The sequence below is a fragment of the Notolabrus celidotus genome, chromosome 2, assembly GCF_009762535.1.
Source record: "Notolabrus celidotus isolate fNotCel1 chromosome 2, fNotCel1.pri, whole genome shotgun sequence".
In the NCBI taxonomy this organism is placed as follows: domain Eukaryota; kingdom Metazoa; phylum Chordata; class Actinopteri; order Labriformes; family Labridae; genus Notolabrus; species Notolabrus celidotus.
The window spans coordinates 12,972,962-12,991,650 of record NC_048273.1 but is presented as its reverse complement, the minus strand read 5'-3'; the positions used below and the strand labels follow the sequence as shown (position 1 = coordinate 12,991,650).

Sequence of the window (18,689 nt, the reverse complement as noted above, 5' to 3'; positions counted from 1 at the left end):
GGCAACCAAATCTTGTCTATAATCTCGCGAGATTTTCTGTTTTCCAAACGACGAGACTTGTATGTGGGTATTGTAGTCCAAAATACTGGCATATCCTGTCCTAGTTTCTTTAAGACCTTCAAAAGCCCAAATAATCTTGTGCGCAGAACCAGGCAGTCGCAGAATTTCCTCGCGGGCGTCGACTATAAATAGCCAACACTGTGCTGCATCTTGACACCTGTCTTTTACAATCACCTTCAGAAACGTAAACAACGACTGACAAGACGTGCAGAGACCTCGCAGCAAGTTTAAAGATCGTCTGGCCAGCCTCCAGCGAGCAAAGGAGGAATGTGTGCAAGACTCTGCAGGACAGAGTAGTGGTGCCTCGACGACCAGTAAACACGGGGTCCTCTTAAACACAGTCGAAGGTAACGAAATGCACCATTTTAATCATAGATTGAACTGCCAGTACGATGCATTTACATGTTTATCTATTCTTTGATTTACTGTGATTCCCAGTGTTTTAATCTTAGGTGTGGTCAATAAGTTATCTGCACTAATTTCTTCTTCTAAAAAAAAAAAAAAAGGAGCCAGATAGATTAGTGATCAATATTAGTGTTGCATTTGTTTTTTTTGGCTGAGAAGTGGTTGAGCAACGCGTTTCTGTAACACTGTTTACAAGCCTGGGTATTTTTCTAGGGCATGACTGTGCGTGTGACCAAGTATGTTTTAAGATAACCAGGCAGTGCGTCACGGCAGGCCTTTGGTGTGTGTTGTCTTTGTACCTGCTCCTAAAACAGTGTCTTCTTCTGCAGTGTGTCTCCCTGAATGACTGACTGAGTATCTGACAGCATCGGGGAATCTGTGAAGGGCACACATGGCCCACAGCTTGAAAGACCACCAGAGCCGCCTGCCTGTGGCCCAGGCCACTGTGCTGGCTCTACCCGACTCAAGCCCTACACAAGTGAGTATTGTTTCTCTTCTGACTCATTCACATGTTCCCCTCTGTAGTGATCAAATATTCCGCTTTTAAAGTTGCTGCTACTCTTGACCTTGTTTACGAAGGCTTCAGAGGGAAATTGTGACAAAATGGGATGAGGTTATGCATGATAGTTACTTAGTTTAGTGCGTTATTATTTATATTGGGAGATTAACAGTGCTTAAAAAGAACAGATTACTTTTGAAGGCTGTGTTTGTGAACATATTCTACTTTCCAACAGTGGTGTAACCTTAAAAGAAAATAGCATGTGAGTGGCAGGGTCAGCCTAATGGTATGAGACTGTTGTTGTGACAGCACAGCTTTCCTAGTACTAGTGCACACTGCATTTGAAGGACATGTTCTTCTGTTTCACTGCTGTAAATAGCAGGGACGGAGCAGCTAATCCAAGACTGGCCTTGGTTTACTAAGTATTACAGTCGGTAGTAATAAAAATGTGAATCATGGCAGGTGATCTTTTAAGAATTAGAGAGTTAACATTTGTCAGTATAGCCAGAAAGAGAATGCTGGTAGATTTTTTTTTTTTTTTGTCTTTTAAATGAAATTTCTTAAATATAAGAGAGTGTGTGGGTGTGATAACAAAAAGCACATTTTACCAACACATTTGGCAGCAGATTCCAGTTTATCAATGTAACTTGGCTGTTAATTATGGTGAGATATAATAGATACAATGAATCAGAAACCTAATTGTTCATGATGACAAACCAGAAAAATCCTAAAGTGTGTCTTCCCTGCTCTAGTTTAAGTTGTGAAACTTTTATTCATGCCAAGTGCCCCACTTATCGGCTGGTGGGATTGTTTATTGGGTTCAGCTGTGCCTTCCAACTTAGTGATTGCTCATGTGCACACGTGGAGGCGCACACACACACACACACACACACTCACACTCACACTCACATGCACAGCTCTTCTTCAGTCAAGCTCCAGTTGGTGTTATCTCGTGTGTTTTTGTTACAACAGTCCAGTTGGCGGAAACACACGTGAAGATTTTGCCGTTCTGCAGCAGTAAATTTTCAGACAGATAAAACATGGGAGTGTTTGTGCTGATAAGCGTGTGCCATGTGTGTCATGTGCTTTGAGGTCACATATTGAGAGTTTCATAGTTAAACTAAAAGTGCATATGGGTCATCGTGTGTCAGCTATCAGTGTATTTCAGTGTAATGGGGCCAAATGTCCTCTACAGTAATGTGCACGTGTCTGTGTGTCCAAACAGGACTTGAGGCAAAGATTGACAGCCGTGGACTCCCTGCTGTGCGGGGCATTCGCTGGGGCTATAGCCAAAACAGTCATTGCACCCCTGGATCGGACCAAGATCATTTTTCAAGGCAAGGAAACACAACAACAAAAATACTTCCTCCCAAATTTACACTCTGAAGGCAGAAAATAGAGTCCTGTGTTATGTGACTGACTGATCCTGTTCTGACTATTACAATCCTCTGAAAATGCAGCCACTGTTCTTGTGCTGTACAAAGTTTTCACTCAATGTTGTAACTGTTAAGTAATTGTTAATCCTCTTAGTGGATGTTTAGCCTTGATGGGGAGAGTGTGTTGTTTAACCCTGAGGTTTAACCATATCTCTCTCTTGTTGTTCCACAGTGTCGTCAACCAGATTCTCTGCTAAGGTGAGATCAGGTTTCTATCTCACAGCTAATCAGTTACTGGTATATTCAAGATTAACCTTTGGTAGCATGAATGCAGATACAATACAGAAAATGATGCTAGAAATAAATCAGTTACCATTTTCATTTTTGGTGTATTATCTAAACACTACTCTACAAAAAAACATGGTTATAACAACATCTCATTTTTGTATTTCTTTCTTGAGAAAACAGGCAGAACATTTTTTAATTCAATATTGATATGATGGGAAATGTTTTTTCCTTTGACATTTTATATATTAGTGCAACAGCAAAACAACCTTTCTTGCAGCATACATTTTATTCCTTTCTTTCAAAGCCACAATCACTCTGTAATAAACTTCCAATCCTCTAGTTCTTTCATTTTGAATTACTGTAAAACCTGTATAAGATGATAGAAACATTTGTATTGTAGATAAAAATGCTTAAACTTTAGGGCTTGAAAAATAAACTTTGATCTTGTACCTTTTCTTTCTTAAGATATTTATGTTTAATGTGGAAAATATCATGCTTCTAACCCATCATATATCTGCCCATCCTCAGGAGGCCTTCAGACTCATCTACTGCACCTACATGAAGGATGGGCTGCTCGGTCTGTGGAGGGGCAACTCTGCCACCATGGTGAGGGTGATGCCCTACGCTGCCATCCAGTACTGCTCACATGAACAGTACAAAAGACACCTGGGGGGCTACTACGGCTACCAGGGAAAGTGAGTACACAAATGTTCTTTTAGAAGTCAGGTATCAGATTTCATTTATTGTATAATAACTTCCATCAACAAGACTCTTAAGCCATTGCTGCAGCATTGTTCTCCGAAAGAGGAAGATGGGAATGTGGGTCATGTTTGTCCACCACATTTGTGCAGTCTGCAATTTCACACCCACACACACACAATTGCCAGATGAAAACAGTTTATTGCGAAATGCAGATCAGATATTAACGCCCTCTAGAGGTTGCACTGAAATAGCTTTGGTCCCATCTAGCACCATCTTCAGGTCAGCATTCAAAGTTCTAGATACTTAACTTTATGACTGAATGGTTCTGTCCTAATCTCTGCCTAAAAGCCAGAGCACTGAACCTTCAGCGTCAGACATTCAGCACGTGTGTTAGACCAGTGCTTTTCAAAGTGGTGATCCTGACCCTCTTCAGGCTTTAGAGGGGGGTCATGGAGACTTGGAGGAAGGAGGAGGAAAAACAGAAAAAAAAATAGAAATCAACTAATAACATTATTTGTAGCAGTAACATATTGATATACAGTAAGTCTTTTTGGCCACTAATCGTTGTAATTCAAAATGTATGGGTTCATTCTTTATATTTTTTTCATTTTAGAAACATATCACACACCCACCCCAGCCAATCAGAATCAAGCAGCTGCTATGAGAAACACTGACGTATCAGAAAGTTGCTGTTCCACTGCAAACTTGTGACCCACCTCCTTTTATAATGTCAAATGGTAGTGCGAAGGATTGGACAGGTCACAGACGACCCATCCCATCCTTTGCTCTACCATTTTGAACTGCTCCCATCAGGTCGGCGTTTTAGACTGCCACAAGCCACAAAGAATATTTACAAGAACTCTTTTGTTCCAAGAGCAATTCAATTATTAAATTCTTAGATAGCAAAATCAAACCTAACTTTTTAATTTTAGCAAGCTCTTAAAATAACAAACTGTAGCATACCCCCTTTACAGGGGCTTTCCTAATTTTTATGACCTCAATTGAAGGATGAATGTATGAACATATGTCTATGTGCATGCGTATATGTATGTATGTATGTATGTATGTATGTATGTATGTATGTATGTATGTATGTATGTATGTATGTATGTATGTATGTATGTATGTATGTATGTATGTATGTATGTATGTATGTATGTATGTATGTATGTATGTATGTATATATATACATATACATGTGTCTCTATGTAAGTGTATGTGCATATGTATGTACATATACTGTATATATGTGTTTTATATTTCTATATTCCATATTTTATATCGGCTCCTTTAAGGAATTCAGATTCAGAATACTTTATTAGTCCCAGAAGGGCAATTCAGTTTTACAGTCAACCTGTCCATAGTACAAAATATACAGTAAAGGAAATAAATAACACGTCGTGACATCAGCGACTACCACAACCAGTGACCATACAGCAGAGTGGGATGCTTGGTAGTTCTAGTTTTCTCTGGACAAATAAAGTTCTAATCTAATCTAAATGTCCTGAATTTAAAAAAACACACAGCGACCTGACTGAACATGACTCACAGCAAAAGAGTCACAACTACAATATGCCACCTGGACACTCGTTGGTATGAGCCAGCATAGATTGAACAGAGATAGATGTGTTCCCAGATATATTATAAAAGACTGTTTGTTTGCAGTGGGCGTCCCTGCCAAGGCTAATGCTACAGTATATAGGGATCCTTAACCTGTTAAGTTTGGGGGTCCCTCTTTTTAGACCATGAGAACTGATGGTATAAAATTAAGGACAGGGACACTGGCATCACACATTTCCTAAACAAAGTGCACCATTAAATAATAAAGCAAAAAGAAGCTCGACTCAAGTTTGTATTTCTTGTTTCTTACATTACAGTGTTTACATTTTAAGAAAAAGCCAAATAAATCATTAATGTCAATCAGTTTAAGATATATAACTGGAGAACAGGAAAAACCCTGCAAACCCACTGTTAACAATCCAGTCAACCATTATCATGTACACAGTATACACTTATTTTTCCACTGGTGCAATACCTCAATAACCATGTGCAATATTGTAATTTAATCCATTAAATCATTTATTATTATATTCATCTGCTAAAATGTGCACTCTGGCTTAGGCTAATTTAAAATTACTTATGTCTTCAAAAGTACTTCTATAGTTTTCTTTGCACAGATAGTATTTTTTGATTTTATTTAGAATATTTAGATTTGATTTAGGTTTCTATATTTATTGTCCCGACTGTCTTGTTGTCAAGTAGCGGTCTTGATTCTGGATTCTTGGAAGTGCAAGCCTGCTTTGTGAACATTTGGTTTACTTATTTAATTATATTCAAACTGTATTATGTCATACTTCAAACAAAAAAAATAAACATTTACTCAGGGTGACACTGGAACAGGACTGAACAATCACACACACATAGCAAGATCGGGCCTCAAAGTCTGCAAGTTTTGGAGTATGGAGATTGGAATTGGGCCTTAAAAAATTCAATGACATGCCATCAGGCTAAACTTTATGTTCACAAGTTTATCTAACACACTAAACACACTCTATAGTGTCTGAGCAAAACAAAAAATACCTGAAAATATTTTGTTATTTAATCTTTAAAATTGCGGTTGTTTGTTTCAGAGCTCTTCCTCCCTTCCCTCGCCTGCTGGCTGGGTCTCTGGCCGGCATCACTGCTACTATGCTCACCTTCCCTCTGGACACGGTGCGAGCCAGGATGGCAGTCACAGCCAAAGAAATGTATGCACCTGTCTTTGATTTATAACATTTCATAACACCTAATATGGTGTGTTGAAGGATTCTTTCTTTTCTCTGTGTCGCTGCTATTCCATCGCAGTAAAATACGACACTGCAGTGCATGGGAGTTACTAAATGTCATACATTATTACACCTAATAACAAATTCTTTGGTACACTGTAATAAACGATTTATTCCTTGATGTTTTGTTTACTAATAGGTACAGCAACATCATGCATGTGTTCATGCGGATCTCGCAGGAGGAAGGTTTTAAGACCCTTTATAGAGGCTTCACTCCCACTATCCTGGGTGTCATCCCGTATGCAGGCATCACGTTCTTCACATATGAGACCCTCAAGAAGCTTCACACAGGTACTGAATGAACTCCCTCTTCTTTTTTAATGTCTAAACTTCAGTTAAGGAATTTAATTTATTGTCATTTGGCTGAAAAATAATCATTTAATATGCTTAACCGCTCTCTCTCTGTTGTTTTCCCTCAATGTAGAAAGAACCAAGCGATCCCAGCCGTACCCACATGAGCGCCTGGCTTTTGGGGCCAGCGCTGGCCTGATCGGACAGTCTGCCTCATACCCTCTGGATGTCGTGCGTCGGCGCATGCAGACAGCTGGAGTCACAGGTTCGTCGTACGTCACAATTATGGGGACCATGCGTGTGATTATAACACAGGAAGGAGTCGTACGGGGACTTTACAAAGGCCTGAGCATGAACTGGGTGAAAGGGCCCATCGCTGTTGGGGTCAGCTTCACCACATTTGACATGGCACAGGACCTTCTGTTTAAACTGCACAGGATGAGTTACTCCACCCACTGAATCAAACGGAAGTGACGGAGAGATGAAGAACCGCTCGGTTGAGAGGGATGTCAGAGACGGTGAACTCTGTTATATGAGTAGTAAGTTGTTGCACTCAGTCAGGGCTGGACTGTCACCTGCACGCTCCTGTTAGCCTAAATCAAGATGTCAGATGACTGGATGATTGGACAGAAAGTCTGCTGTGCAAGAAAACAAATCACATGCTTTTGTAAATGCACATTCAGGATTACTTTCACAGGATGAGGAGACAGAAACGGGAGTCTTTATATTGTTGTCCACATATTCACATCTTTGTTTGGAACCATGGCCCCATCAGGACGGCTCAAGTGATCGAAAGATGAACAATGGATGAAGACTGTTGATAACGCTTGCACTTTATAAGACCTTCAATGTTCTTTCATCTTAATCTTTACTCTACAGAGAGAACTTGTTTTGTAACTTTTTTGTTGCTTTTTAATTTTGAGAGAATTTTTATTTTTGTGATAATCATAGCGCTTTTACTCTTTATGATCATTTTAAACAGCCTTGTTTTTACAGGGATACGGTTAGTACTGAAAGTTTTGATTATTGTGTTACGTCTCGTTTTAAATTTCAGTTTCATGATGGTGCCAATGTTGATTTTAGCTGAAACCGATGGAGCCAATGATTGTAGAAGAAGAAGGTGGTCATGTCAGCAGTCGCACAGTTTCACTGAGGATGCACACAAATATCTAATAACTGGAGAATAATCAGTAATGAAAGGAATAAATCTTTATTAATATGTAACAAATTTTCATTTATATACATATCATTAAGGTTTCATTTTCTAACAGTGCTTACATTGTTCTGCAAACTGAGTCATGGCTTTGACTCCACTGTATCACGTTGTTTACTTTCAAAATCAGAATATACCAAAGCACTTATATCAGTCATAAGTTTCATGTGAATAATAATTTCACGGCTAATGTGTGTTTCAAAGTTAACGTTTTGTCCAAAGATGTAAGTTTACAGTTGTATCAAACACACAATGCAATAAAGTATCCTTCAAACGCTCTGAGCAGTGTGTCATTTTGTCCACTTGGGGGTGCTGTTTGATAAGCAGAGCTCACACAGTAAAGATGAATTTTTACTTAGACATTTGTAATCAAATTATATGGTTACAATAGATATTGTTACCGACTTCTTTTTCCCTCATGGAACTATCTAACTTTATTTATTTTTGAATAAAAATTGAAGTGGTCTTAAATATATTCAGATAATTAATAAATAATGGTGTATTACGTGTGTTTTGCATCTATTTCACTTGAATACAGCAGGAATGTAGCTGAAAATAATAAATCATTATTAAATCTGATACAATGATGAACTTAAACAAAAAATGATACTTTTTAGTCTGTCCAAATTTGATAAGTCATATCTGACCTACATGTGTGTGAGACCACCTACAGTACCCCTTCTCTATCAGTAGATGGCAGTATTGAGCAGCTACCCTTCAGTGTGAGTCGTGGACCATTATGGAGGTTAGTTAGGCTCTGATCACTCTCATGGCCTGAACTTGACCTGCCCTTGCTGAAACATTTTCGAATGGTGTTTAATTTTCTGCGTTTTCTCTCTTTCAAACGTGATTAAAAAAAAAAATTCATCTCTAATTAATAGGTGTTAGAAAACAAATGTATTGTACAAAATGTGCACATATGAATAAGACAATTCACAAAGGTGTATGACTTGCTGACACAATATACATAATTAATTTGGTGAGTTATTTTCTTTTAACTTTCTTTTTAGATAGAAACCGATGTTCTGGTTTTGACATGACTGTGGTTAAAAAAATGAAAGAAATGTATGATTTCTTTTAAAAAATATCCTCGTGCACAGTCCTTCAATCTGACATTTCCCTATAATTTTCTTCATTATAATTCCAGCATAAATAACCCAATTTATAAGATACCCAATTACCCAGATCACAAAAATCCCCTAAAATGTATGGCAATTATAGACAAACACTGAAACCCTTTACTGAACATTTTATACCAACAAGTTCTTTATTTAATTCTTCTGACTTAAACAAAAGGTCAGCTGCACACATGAGCCCAAAACCTTGATACACTATTAGCTTATATTTCATATACATTGCATGTTACGGTGCTATTTTTGTCCTAACTATTTCTAAATTTTGTTATTATTTCCTGATAATTGTTTCAATTATAATAAAATAAATAAGACGTTTCTGTTATTGAAATGTTACATACAAAAGCAGTATTATGTTCTCTGCTAGCCCTGTATGTCCTCAGCAGTTTGCGTGTATCAGCAGTGACTAGATCTGAATATTAGAATGAATAAAGCCGATGTGTCGCGTTAGTTATTGCATTATCCACCACCTCAAACTGCCTCCTATTCCTCGCCAGCTTCTAAGTATCGTCTCCTGAACTTCATGTTCCAGCAGCTGGATGGAGGGGTCCCTGCCTCTTTCCATCTGTCCCACCCTCCATCCCTCCATCCCTCAACCTTTCCTGCCTGTATGACCTTGACTTTGAATTATGGGATATCCTGCCACCCCAGAGTGTGCAGCCACCCAGCCTGGTACCGCAACAATCAGAACAATACCACAGGGTGGACAACATGGTCGAAAGGGTGGGTGCATGAGAGGAGCAGGAGGAAAAAGAAGGAGGAGGAGGAGGGGTGGAAAGATGCTTCTTGAAGGCGCCGTTGCCATAGGTAACCTGGATGTGTGCCAGGAGAGGAGAGCGAACCATTTGCATGTATTCAAATCTCGCATGAATAATTCACTTTGAAGCCCCTGCTGGAGCGCTGGCAGACAATAGCTGTTCACACACACACACACAAATGCACCGTAGATGGGCGAAAATGCGTGCAAATACAGCCTTCCAGCACACACAAACCCAGCCTGATCCAGTGTGAGAAAGGTGAGGAGGTTATTCGGGGAGGCACACAGGAATAAAGCCTGAATGCTGAAAGCAGCGGCTGGAGCTGTAATATCATCTTGCATGATTTCCAGGACCCTTTAATACGTTCTCTTCTGTTTAGACAAGGCCCTCTTTACATCACACACATCGCATGCATAACCAGGCATACATGCTGTTTGACTTTGAGTTTTTACTTTAAAGTCACACCACAGGAAGCTCAGGGTGGGATGTATAGTAAACATATGCATATACACACATGTTCACACCCCTGGGGTTTCCTGCAAAAGCCACACTGGCTCAGATTCAGTTGCTGCTACTTTGAAGGTCAGCTCAGCGTTTGCTCCTCTATCACCTGCTGGCTGAGAGTATCTTTCATAAATTCACAGCATTAAAACGCCTTGAGAGACATTTTATCTAACATAAACTGTCCTGTAAACGTTTCCCTGTAAACTGGCCTTAAAAAAGCTGAGAAACGAGAGAAAGAATACCTAATCACGCTGCTGGGACTGTAAAACTCAGCCATGAGCAGCTATAATCCCTCCATGCATGCATGCTGATATTAACAAGAGTTATATATATATGGGAGAGCGTCATCCTCTCCCACCACCACCAGCACCCTCCAAGCCCCCACTCCCCATAGCTCAGTCTTGTTAATTTTATAAGATCCAGCATATTGCCACTTATCGGCTGGCAGTGTTGTAAAAGCTCTGGGGTCAGTGCATTACTGAGCTGCTGGGCTCCACTCTTCCATTAGAGGGAGTGTTCAGGCTGCGTCGGCCTTCACTCAATCAAATACAGGCTGCAAACTGCTGCTCCAAGTGCAGATGAGGGGGCACAAGCACGCACACTTTCACACATATACTCACACATGCATACACACATACAAATGGCAACTCCTTCACTCTGTGGTGGTGAAACTATCGTACGCATAAATCTGAGCACATAAATCTAGGCACCTACACATACACTCAGTCACTCTCACAGAGTGTGTGCTTATCCTCACTGTTTCGAGCCCCGAGGGGCTAACGCATTCATTTGCATGGAGTGTTTGCATTTAAAGGGAGTAAATGTATAGGTGTATGTGCTTGTACTGCAGGCTGACATTTTCACCACTTGGCATTTTGAGCAGATTCAACACTAAATGAGTCGTAGCCGCTCTCCATCTGTTGAGGGGGTAAAACAGATGAGAGGTGAGACTTGGAGCAAGTAGAAATAAGAGGAAGGGATTTAATAAAGATAGGAAAACAGAAATTTAAATAAAATTTGTGTTTGTGTGGGACAAAGTCATTTTTTTCGAATTCAGTCTGGGAATGAGGTCAATGTGGAGTCAAGGCCATGGTTAAGTTGAGTGGGGATGCTAATATGCTGCATGCCTCTGACATTACTAGAATGCTGGGGTTATAATGATATGCTAAGTGGATGCATCTGACTTTATTCCCCTTCTCCTCAGAGTCATTTGTTGTCTGAATTTTGCTGAGAGTTCAATTCAACACCTCCATCTGAAAACTGCACGAGTGTTAACTTCATGTTACTTCTTATTTAAAATGTACCAGTGAGATGTTACGTCCAGAATGAAGCTTCATGCATAACAAAGCTTGAAGATGTCAGTGTTTTCAAATACATTTAAAAATATGGAAAATATTTTCTGTGTTAGTGTCATTTTATATTTTTCCAAACTGCTTTTTTTTCCATTGAAGCTGATAATAAAAATGTGCATATTTTTGGACAGAGCACATACGAAAGAAAAGCCCCCCTGCCCAGCCCTCAGTGAGAGTTTTCACATTTATAAACATGTATGTAATTCTTCTGCAGCACTAAAGCTGGGGGGGGGTTGGGTTGGTGGGTGGTGTGTGGGTGGACATACGAAGGAGAAGCCCCTGCCAGACTTTGCATGAGAATGGCCGGGGTCCTGTGAACCTTCTGCTCCCTGCGTCCACATTCAATGGCATCTCTGCAGTTAGCATGACAAACTAGGCTTCAAGTTCTAGGACTTTTTAAAGCAGCCACCACCCCCCACCCCCTATTTTCACATTTTCTCATCTCCACTCCCACACACACACGCACCCATGGCCTGCCAACAATATTACCCCCTCTTGGTGAACCCCTTACCCTCAACTTGCTACTCTGGATGCACTGTGGGCTGATCCTGCAGACTTTATGAGGTGTCTGGGGGTGGCTACCAAGTTCAGGGGATGCAGGGGGACTGCTTGTTGGGTGCACATACAAACACACACACAGTTTTCTTTCTTTATTTTTGTTTTTGCATGCAAGCAATTTATAAAATTACAACAGCAGTGGTTTTGATGTAGATCATATACATTTTATAACATCAACAAAATAAAAACACTCACAAAATATATCTTAATGTCTCACAGTATGTTAGAAAGCAGGTGTCCTCCAAATATAGCTGACCCTTTTTTATTTTTTCTTCAATTTTTGCCTCCCTACATCACGCCAACATGGTTTTGAGTCAGCCTTTTATTACACGTGCATGTGAGAACAGTCACTGGGTCTGAAATTAGAACACTTACATAAGGATTTAATTTTGTATGTGTGCGTGCACGGATGGCTCATCAGTGGGCCAGAACTTGAACTCAATGAACTCATGTGCTTTGGATTGTAATGCATCAAAACAAATCCAAACCCCATTCACATGTTCATTTCATGCATACCTTATGTAATTAAAAATCAAATCAAGGCTCTTCAATTATTCTGCATGCTACATATTTGGTTGCAGAAGCTCATCCAAGAAGGCACAGACAGTTCTTGCTTTATTGGGGCTTCTAAGTGTCTTGCTGCTCACATTAGATGCTTGTAATGTTTGTTGGGCCTAATGTGTTAATGAATTCTAAGAGAGAATTTACTGCCGTATTGTAAAATTAATACAAACAATTAACACCAGACTGCTTTATGTGAATGTGGTTTTATATTATGGTAGGCTAATCTGAGGCATGCTCTTGCAGCATGTGTGTGCTCATTGCAGAGAAATACTCTCAATCTCAAGGGCCGTGAATACTCTTTAATACATACTCATGTGTTCCTTCTCTTTTATGACGGCATTAGCATCCTTTTTAATGAGCTTCATTTGGAAAACAAAATTGTACTGTATTTTGGAGAACACAACATACATATACAAAAAGGCCCAGACTGATTTATTGAACATGTGCACCTGAAAAAACGCAAATACGTCCAACCCCAATTATCATGAAATCTAGAAACACAGAAACACATGCATATAAAAACCAACATAAATGTATGTAGGTCTATTAGGGCTAATGTGAATGCATTTGGAGAACAATAGCTTTTATATCATTGGAAACACTTTAATGCATTTTATGTTATTTCTATAAAATCATTCATTGTGCTAGAATAATTTCTCATCCTGTTTAATTAAGTAGTTCCCCTTCCTCTGTGAATCTGTGCCATTTATGTAATCTGCCTCGTGGCCAAATGTAACCAATCAGAGAGCATATGTGTGTGTGTGTGTGTGTGTGTGTGTGTGTGTGTGTGTGTGTGTGTGTGTGTGTGTGTGTGTGTGTGTGTGTGTGCGTGTGTGTGCGTGTGTGTGTGTGTGTGTGTGTGTGAAAAAAATCCAGGCTGAAAAAATCAGGAAGGCCTGCTTTAGTGGGACGATTTTGAATTGTGATTTTATTCCAGATATTACAGGATATTTATGTTCAAATTAAATAAGAAATTAGCTTTATAGTGGTGATATGTTGTTTTAATTCAGCTTGTTTATTTTTACACATTAGCTTATCAAGGAAAATAAAATCCAAACAAAGTGAGTGGTGTTCATCTTTTATTTCCGTTGCTTCATTTTGACGCCGTAACTTTTTAACAACAGTTTACAAGCCATAAAAAAACACATACTCCTCCTCACCAGTTGTCTTATTTGTTTTTACTGCTGGAGAGCATTGTACAGCTCCGTCCTGCTGTTAAAAGCCTTTGTTTTGTTAACGGACCAGGATGTTAGAGACTCTCTGTGTGCACAAACAAACAGCAGGGCAATTAAAAGACAATGAGGTGACCCCTGGGGGTTTGTAAAGCTTAACACTGGGCTGATTTTACAACAGAGGGTTGCAAATCATTGACGTGGGCACGTTAGAGAAGTTTTAATAAACTTCAAGAGGATTGGTTCATCAATATTTATCCAGGTTTGTGTGAGGTACAAGTTTAGTTTGCAAACAAATGATGTTTTAATATGTCTGTGAAGGTTCTCAGTCATCCAGGTCATGGTAATCCAAAACTTGATCCGTAAGGCAGCTGGACTGGTAGAAATTCCTGAAAAGAATGTGGATCAAGCTTTGGATGATGTTGTAATATTTTTACGGCTATGTTGAACACTGCAAAAACTGAAATCTTACCAAGTATTTTTGTCTAATTTATAGCCAAATATCCCAGAACATTATATATAGGCCAAAATAACCTGACAAGTCCAGACACAACATATATTTTGAAGAAATTGCTTGTTAAAAAAAAGTCTTAAATTCCTTAATAAATTAAAATAGCTACCAGTGCAGCAAGTCAAATTAACTTAAAATAAGATGCATTTTCTGACATTAAAGAAGTAAAGTGCACTGGGATACTTTGACTTAAAATTATAAAAATACATTTGAACAGATCAAAAACATTTTTGCAGTGTAGAAAAAAATTGATAGACATTCTTTAATTCCATTAGAATTAGTTACTTTTAGGACATATTACACACAATTAATGTAAAATATAAAAATAGACAAGTAGCTGAAAAAAAAAAAAAAAAAGGAGACACAAGCAATTATTCCTTCCAACATAAACTACGTTTTGTCACGCTGCTCTCCACAATCACAATCAGCAGTGAGCAGGCCCGGCTGTCAGAGTTGTACACTGTATACAGAGTGTATGTGACATGATCCGTAACTCCATCTATAGGTGTTATGGTATCATTCCCACCATTAAAGAGGTTTTCCACCTTCCCAATGACCTCCGCCTCGCCTCACAGGACACAGAAAACGACCTGATGGCAATGCCTTTCACTGTACACTACAATGTGTGAGTGTGTATGAGTGTGGAGGGGAGGGGGGTCTGTGTTTGTGAGGGAGCATCTGTGCATGGAGGTAGGGTCACTCGGTGAACGGACTCCAGTGTCTTCAGAAAGCGTCCAGTCTGTAGGGTTTTGGCCTTCTCCCCGGTGAGAGTGGGGGAATCTAGCATGGCCAGTAAGCATGTATATCAGGCCATCTCACGGCTGGCTGGACACTCCCTGGGTGGCCCACCATGGTCAATACTGCACTGGTGACTGGACACACAGAATGGGATAATCTCCTACTTTCTTTCAGGGCCATGGTGCACACACGCAAACACACACACACGCAGACACACACACACTCGCACATACAGATCTCCTTTCATGCTGGCCCGGCCATGGAGGCTCGCCTGGCCCTTATTTCAGGTCAGGAACCAGTCAGGGGGAGGCCGAGAGAGCCAGGGAACCCAGAGCGAGGAAGCGAGAGAGGGGACAGTGTAGGTGGGGGGGGGGGGAGGTGGGGAGGCAAGAGCAGGGAGCCCATTTCAGCTGGAGCACTGGAGCACACTGGGGGCACTGGGGCATCGCCTCCACTGGCTGTTGGGGGAAAACAAAAGGAGGTGTGATCCCCACAAAACATAGGTTCAGTGTGTATGTGTGTGTATGTGCTTATGAATGTGTATCATTGTTCAGAGTTTCCTTCAGCTCCAGCAACTCGCTTCAACACCCCTGCTGCTCACACACAAAGGCACCTAATTGACACCACAGATTTAGGCCACTAGCTTTAACTGTTCCCTGTCCAGCCCTTCAGCCACTGCTGGAATAATCAGAGACCCAAGTGTGCAAGCACATATAGCTCCAGACCCAATCTTTCATGATGCTTATATACGAAGCATCAGTAGGCTCAGATATCTTTTATTTTGTAATGGTCAACAAATCCAAGAAAGATAGAAACCAACAATTTGATAAGAATCTTTCAAACAATGTGCAGCTACCTGCTCTGCTGGGCCTTCCTGAAGCTACTGATGATGTACACCTGTAGAAATTGGCCAAGAATGTACAGTTCAATCCTTTGAAAAAAAGTTAAGATTTGCTAATCAAAGCTGGGTACTGAAGTATTAATCAAATGTCACTCAAATGTGAGAAAATACAATACACTAAGTGGGTCTCAGCTGTGCCCAAATCCATGCTCAGATGGCTGGATAGAGGATTTAGGAAGTATAGGGCACTGACTTGAAAAAAAATGGCACCCATGTACATTTATTGTTTAAAGGGACATGTCACTCAGTTCAAAAATGGGCATACTGTAGGGTCAGTCAAGGATGAAGAACAGTAACTCTAGAATAAGACACAATAAGCTGTAAATACACGGGAGGTTTTTGTTAGCTGGAGTCAATTCATGTTGTTTTTGGCCAATTCATGGGAATTGTTTGCAGTACGAAAAATTATAATGTTACCAAAATGTTCCCCCTTTGTGTTCAGTTGTAATCTCAGCATCAACAAAAAACGACTGCTACACACAGAAAAGAAAGACACAAAAGCGACAAAAAAAACTCCAAAGACAATTTTTTATTTCATAAATCGTTCAGCTTTATTGGAAACTCAGATCACATCAAAGAAAAACTTTTGGCATTCAGAAAATCTCTGTTAATATACCATGATAAATTACTTAATTATCTAAAATATAAAATGTTATAAGAACATATACGTGTACGCAATATCCAACAGAAAAGTGGGGAGATTTTCAGCCTCCACAAAACGAGATTAACACTTTTCCAGTCAAATACTTGAATCTGAATTACTGAGAAAAAGGAAGGACCCCTTGTGGTGTCATCCAATCTCCGACCTAAAATTGGTCTGGAATATAGTAAATCATGTCTAATAAAATGAACTCTGGCAAATGTTGCTCAGTAGCTCCATTTTGTACTTCACACAGCTTTAAAATTGATCCAACCTCTTAACTTACCTTTAGAAAGCAGCTCAGACTTACCTGTCCTCGTCCACAAAGACCACACACTGGAGAAATGATAATCGCCCCCAGAAGATGAGAGTTTATTTGACTGTTCTTGCAGGTGTAGAGGTGGTTCGTTCCATATGTAGCTGAGACTAAACATGTCCATTTAAACTAGTTACAGATTGCATGTGTGATGTTTTGGAGTAGGGACCCATGGTGTTCTTTGTCTTTTTTAACTCTGTCGAGGCATCACTGACTGGCTGCATCTGTGAAGACACAAAGGAAGGGAAAAAAGAGATTAGTGAAAGTAGACTCAAAATGCTCGTGTCCTTAAACATAACATAGCTAAACTAAATTTCCTTTGGTACCTTAAAGGATTGTGTAGACAGGTGTACACCTAAAATCAGGTGTGCCTATCTGTGCATAAACAACATGCACTGTCTGCACACAGCAAGCTGAGATGACGCTGTTTGTGTCACCATCTCCTCCAGACACACCAAACCGTCAGTGCTTTCTACAAGGTGGTTTGGCTGTGTTGTTTCTGCATGGGTGTGTGCGTGCATGTGCGTTTGTTTGTGCGTCTATCAGCTGTCTGTATCTATGGTGTGCATGACCCCTGAGCTAGCAGACAGTCATGGGTCAAAGGTCAAGGTAGAGGCTGTCTGGGCTTCCTGGCTGGAACCAACGCCTGCAGCACAAACGCACATTAACACACAAACACATACGCATGCACACACACACACATAGGAGGGGGGGAGGAGTTGCACCCCTACCAGACTAATATCACCTTTGGGATTAGGATCCAGACAGAAATACATTGACCCCAAACACACACACACATACACACACACACACTGAATGTCTGTGGATTTGCTTGGTCATAAAACAGGACTGGGTTGGGTTGCATGGCATGACGCAGAGATGCTGAGTCTGAGAAGGCCATCTAATTATGTTTGAACGCTGAGTTAAAGAGGGGAGCAGAGGAGACTGGGGAGGTTCAGACGTCACCATAGTGAGCAAGAGTGAGCTAGCTAGCTACATCAATGTGTGAATGTTGCAAAGATAAGGAACATAGAGGGAATATAATCATTTGTAGCCAAAAATATTTCAAAAGGTGAATGTTACTAACATGTAAAATGTAAAAACACATTTAAATATCTCAGCCTCTATTTTTTTTGCTAAGCCTTTGTTCTTTCCATCATGTGTCAGGCAGTTAAACACTGAAACCGCATTTAACTAAAGCACAGATGTAGCTGCAGGAGTTAGGAGCCCAGAGCACCAATCTGGATAAAACAACATCAGAATGCCAAACACTCGTAAAGAGAAAAAAAAAATCACAAATCAAAGAGAAACAAGACTGCAGGATCTCAGCACACAGTGGAAACAGTAAAAAAGGTCAAATTCAGAGGAGCTGACGGGCTTCACTGCTAGACCATCGGGAAAACTCCCTAAATAAGCCTGAGTGTTAAGACCGCTAATCCCCTGTATTATTGCAACATCTGTGAGGTCTAGAGAGGCTCTGCCAGTGATTAGCAAGACCGATGTAAACAATATCCTGGCTGAAGAGAAGAAGAGAAAAGAGGAGAGTGCCTGGGAGATGGAGGTAACAGTTTAAGAAGGGTAAGAAAAGTAGATATGATAGAGGATGTGGGGAATATGAAAAGGTATCGGTCAAGGGATTTTAGGAAACAAAACAAAAAACGTAAGAGAAAGAAATAGTGAAAAAGAAAATGTATTCACGAACAAATGTTAAAAAAGGAGGTATATAAGCTTGAGGATGTCAGAGGGAAAACAAGTAGACATAAAATACAGTAGATGGGGGAGGTGGAGGGAGACAGAAGGTGACAGCATGAGGGGGAGAAGGAGCAGCAGATTGGGAGACGGCAGACCCGGGGCCAGGGGTGCCCCGACCGGCTGACGAGACA

General features: G+C 40.2%; 1 protein-coding gene and 1 long non-coding RNA gene across 2 annotated transcripts in view; one reads left to right on the top strand and one right to left on the bottom strand.

The window, feature by feature from the left end:
- The first annotated feature begins 97 nt into the window (after nucleotides 1–97).
- On the top strand, nucleotides 98–7,938 carry LOC117832019 (mitochondrial coenzyme A transporter SLC25A42-like). The gene is made up of 8 exons (XM_034710968.1): nucleotides 98–407; nucleotides 795–943; nucleotides 2,190–2,301; nucleotides 2,573–2,598; nucleotides 3,157–3,323; nucleotides 5,961–6,077; nucleotides 6,295–6,446; nucleotides 6,580–7,938. Exons 2-8 carry the CDS (start codon nucleotides 857–859, stop codon nucleotides 6,903–6,905), a joined length of 987 nt encoding a protein of 328 aa, XP_034566859.1. The 5' UTR covers nucleotides 98–407; nucleotides 795–856; the 3' UTR covers nucleotides 6,906–7,938.
- An 8,447-nt stretch (nucleotides 7,939–16,385) lies between these two features.
- The window catches only part of LOC117804684, a 33,927-nt gene continuing 31,623 nt past the window's right edge, over nucleotides 16,386–18,689 (bottom strand). Inside the window, exon 4 of the long non-coding RNA XR_004629218.1 lies at nucleotides 16,386–17,030. This is a non-coding gene — a long non-coding RNA (uncharacterized LOC117804684). The remainder of the gene's footprint in view (nucleotides 17,031–18,689) is intronic.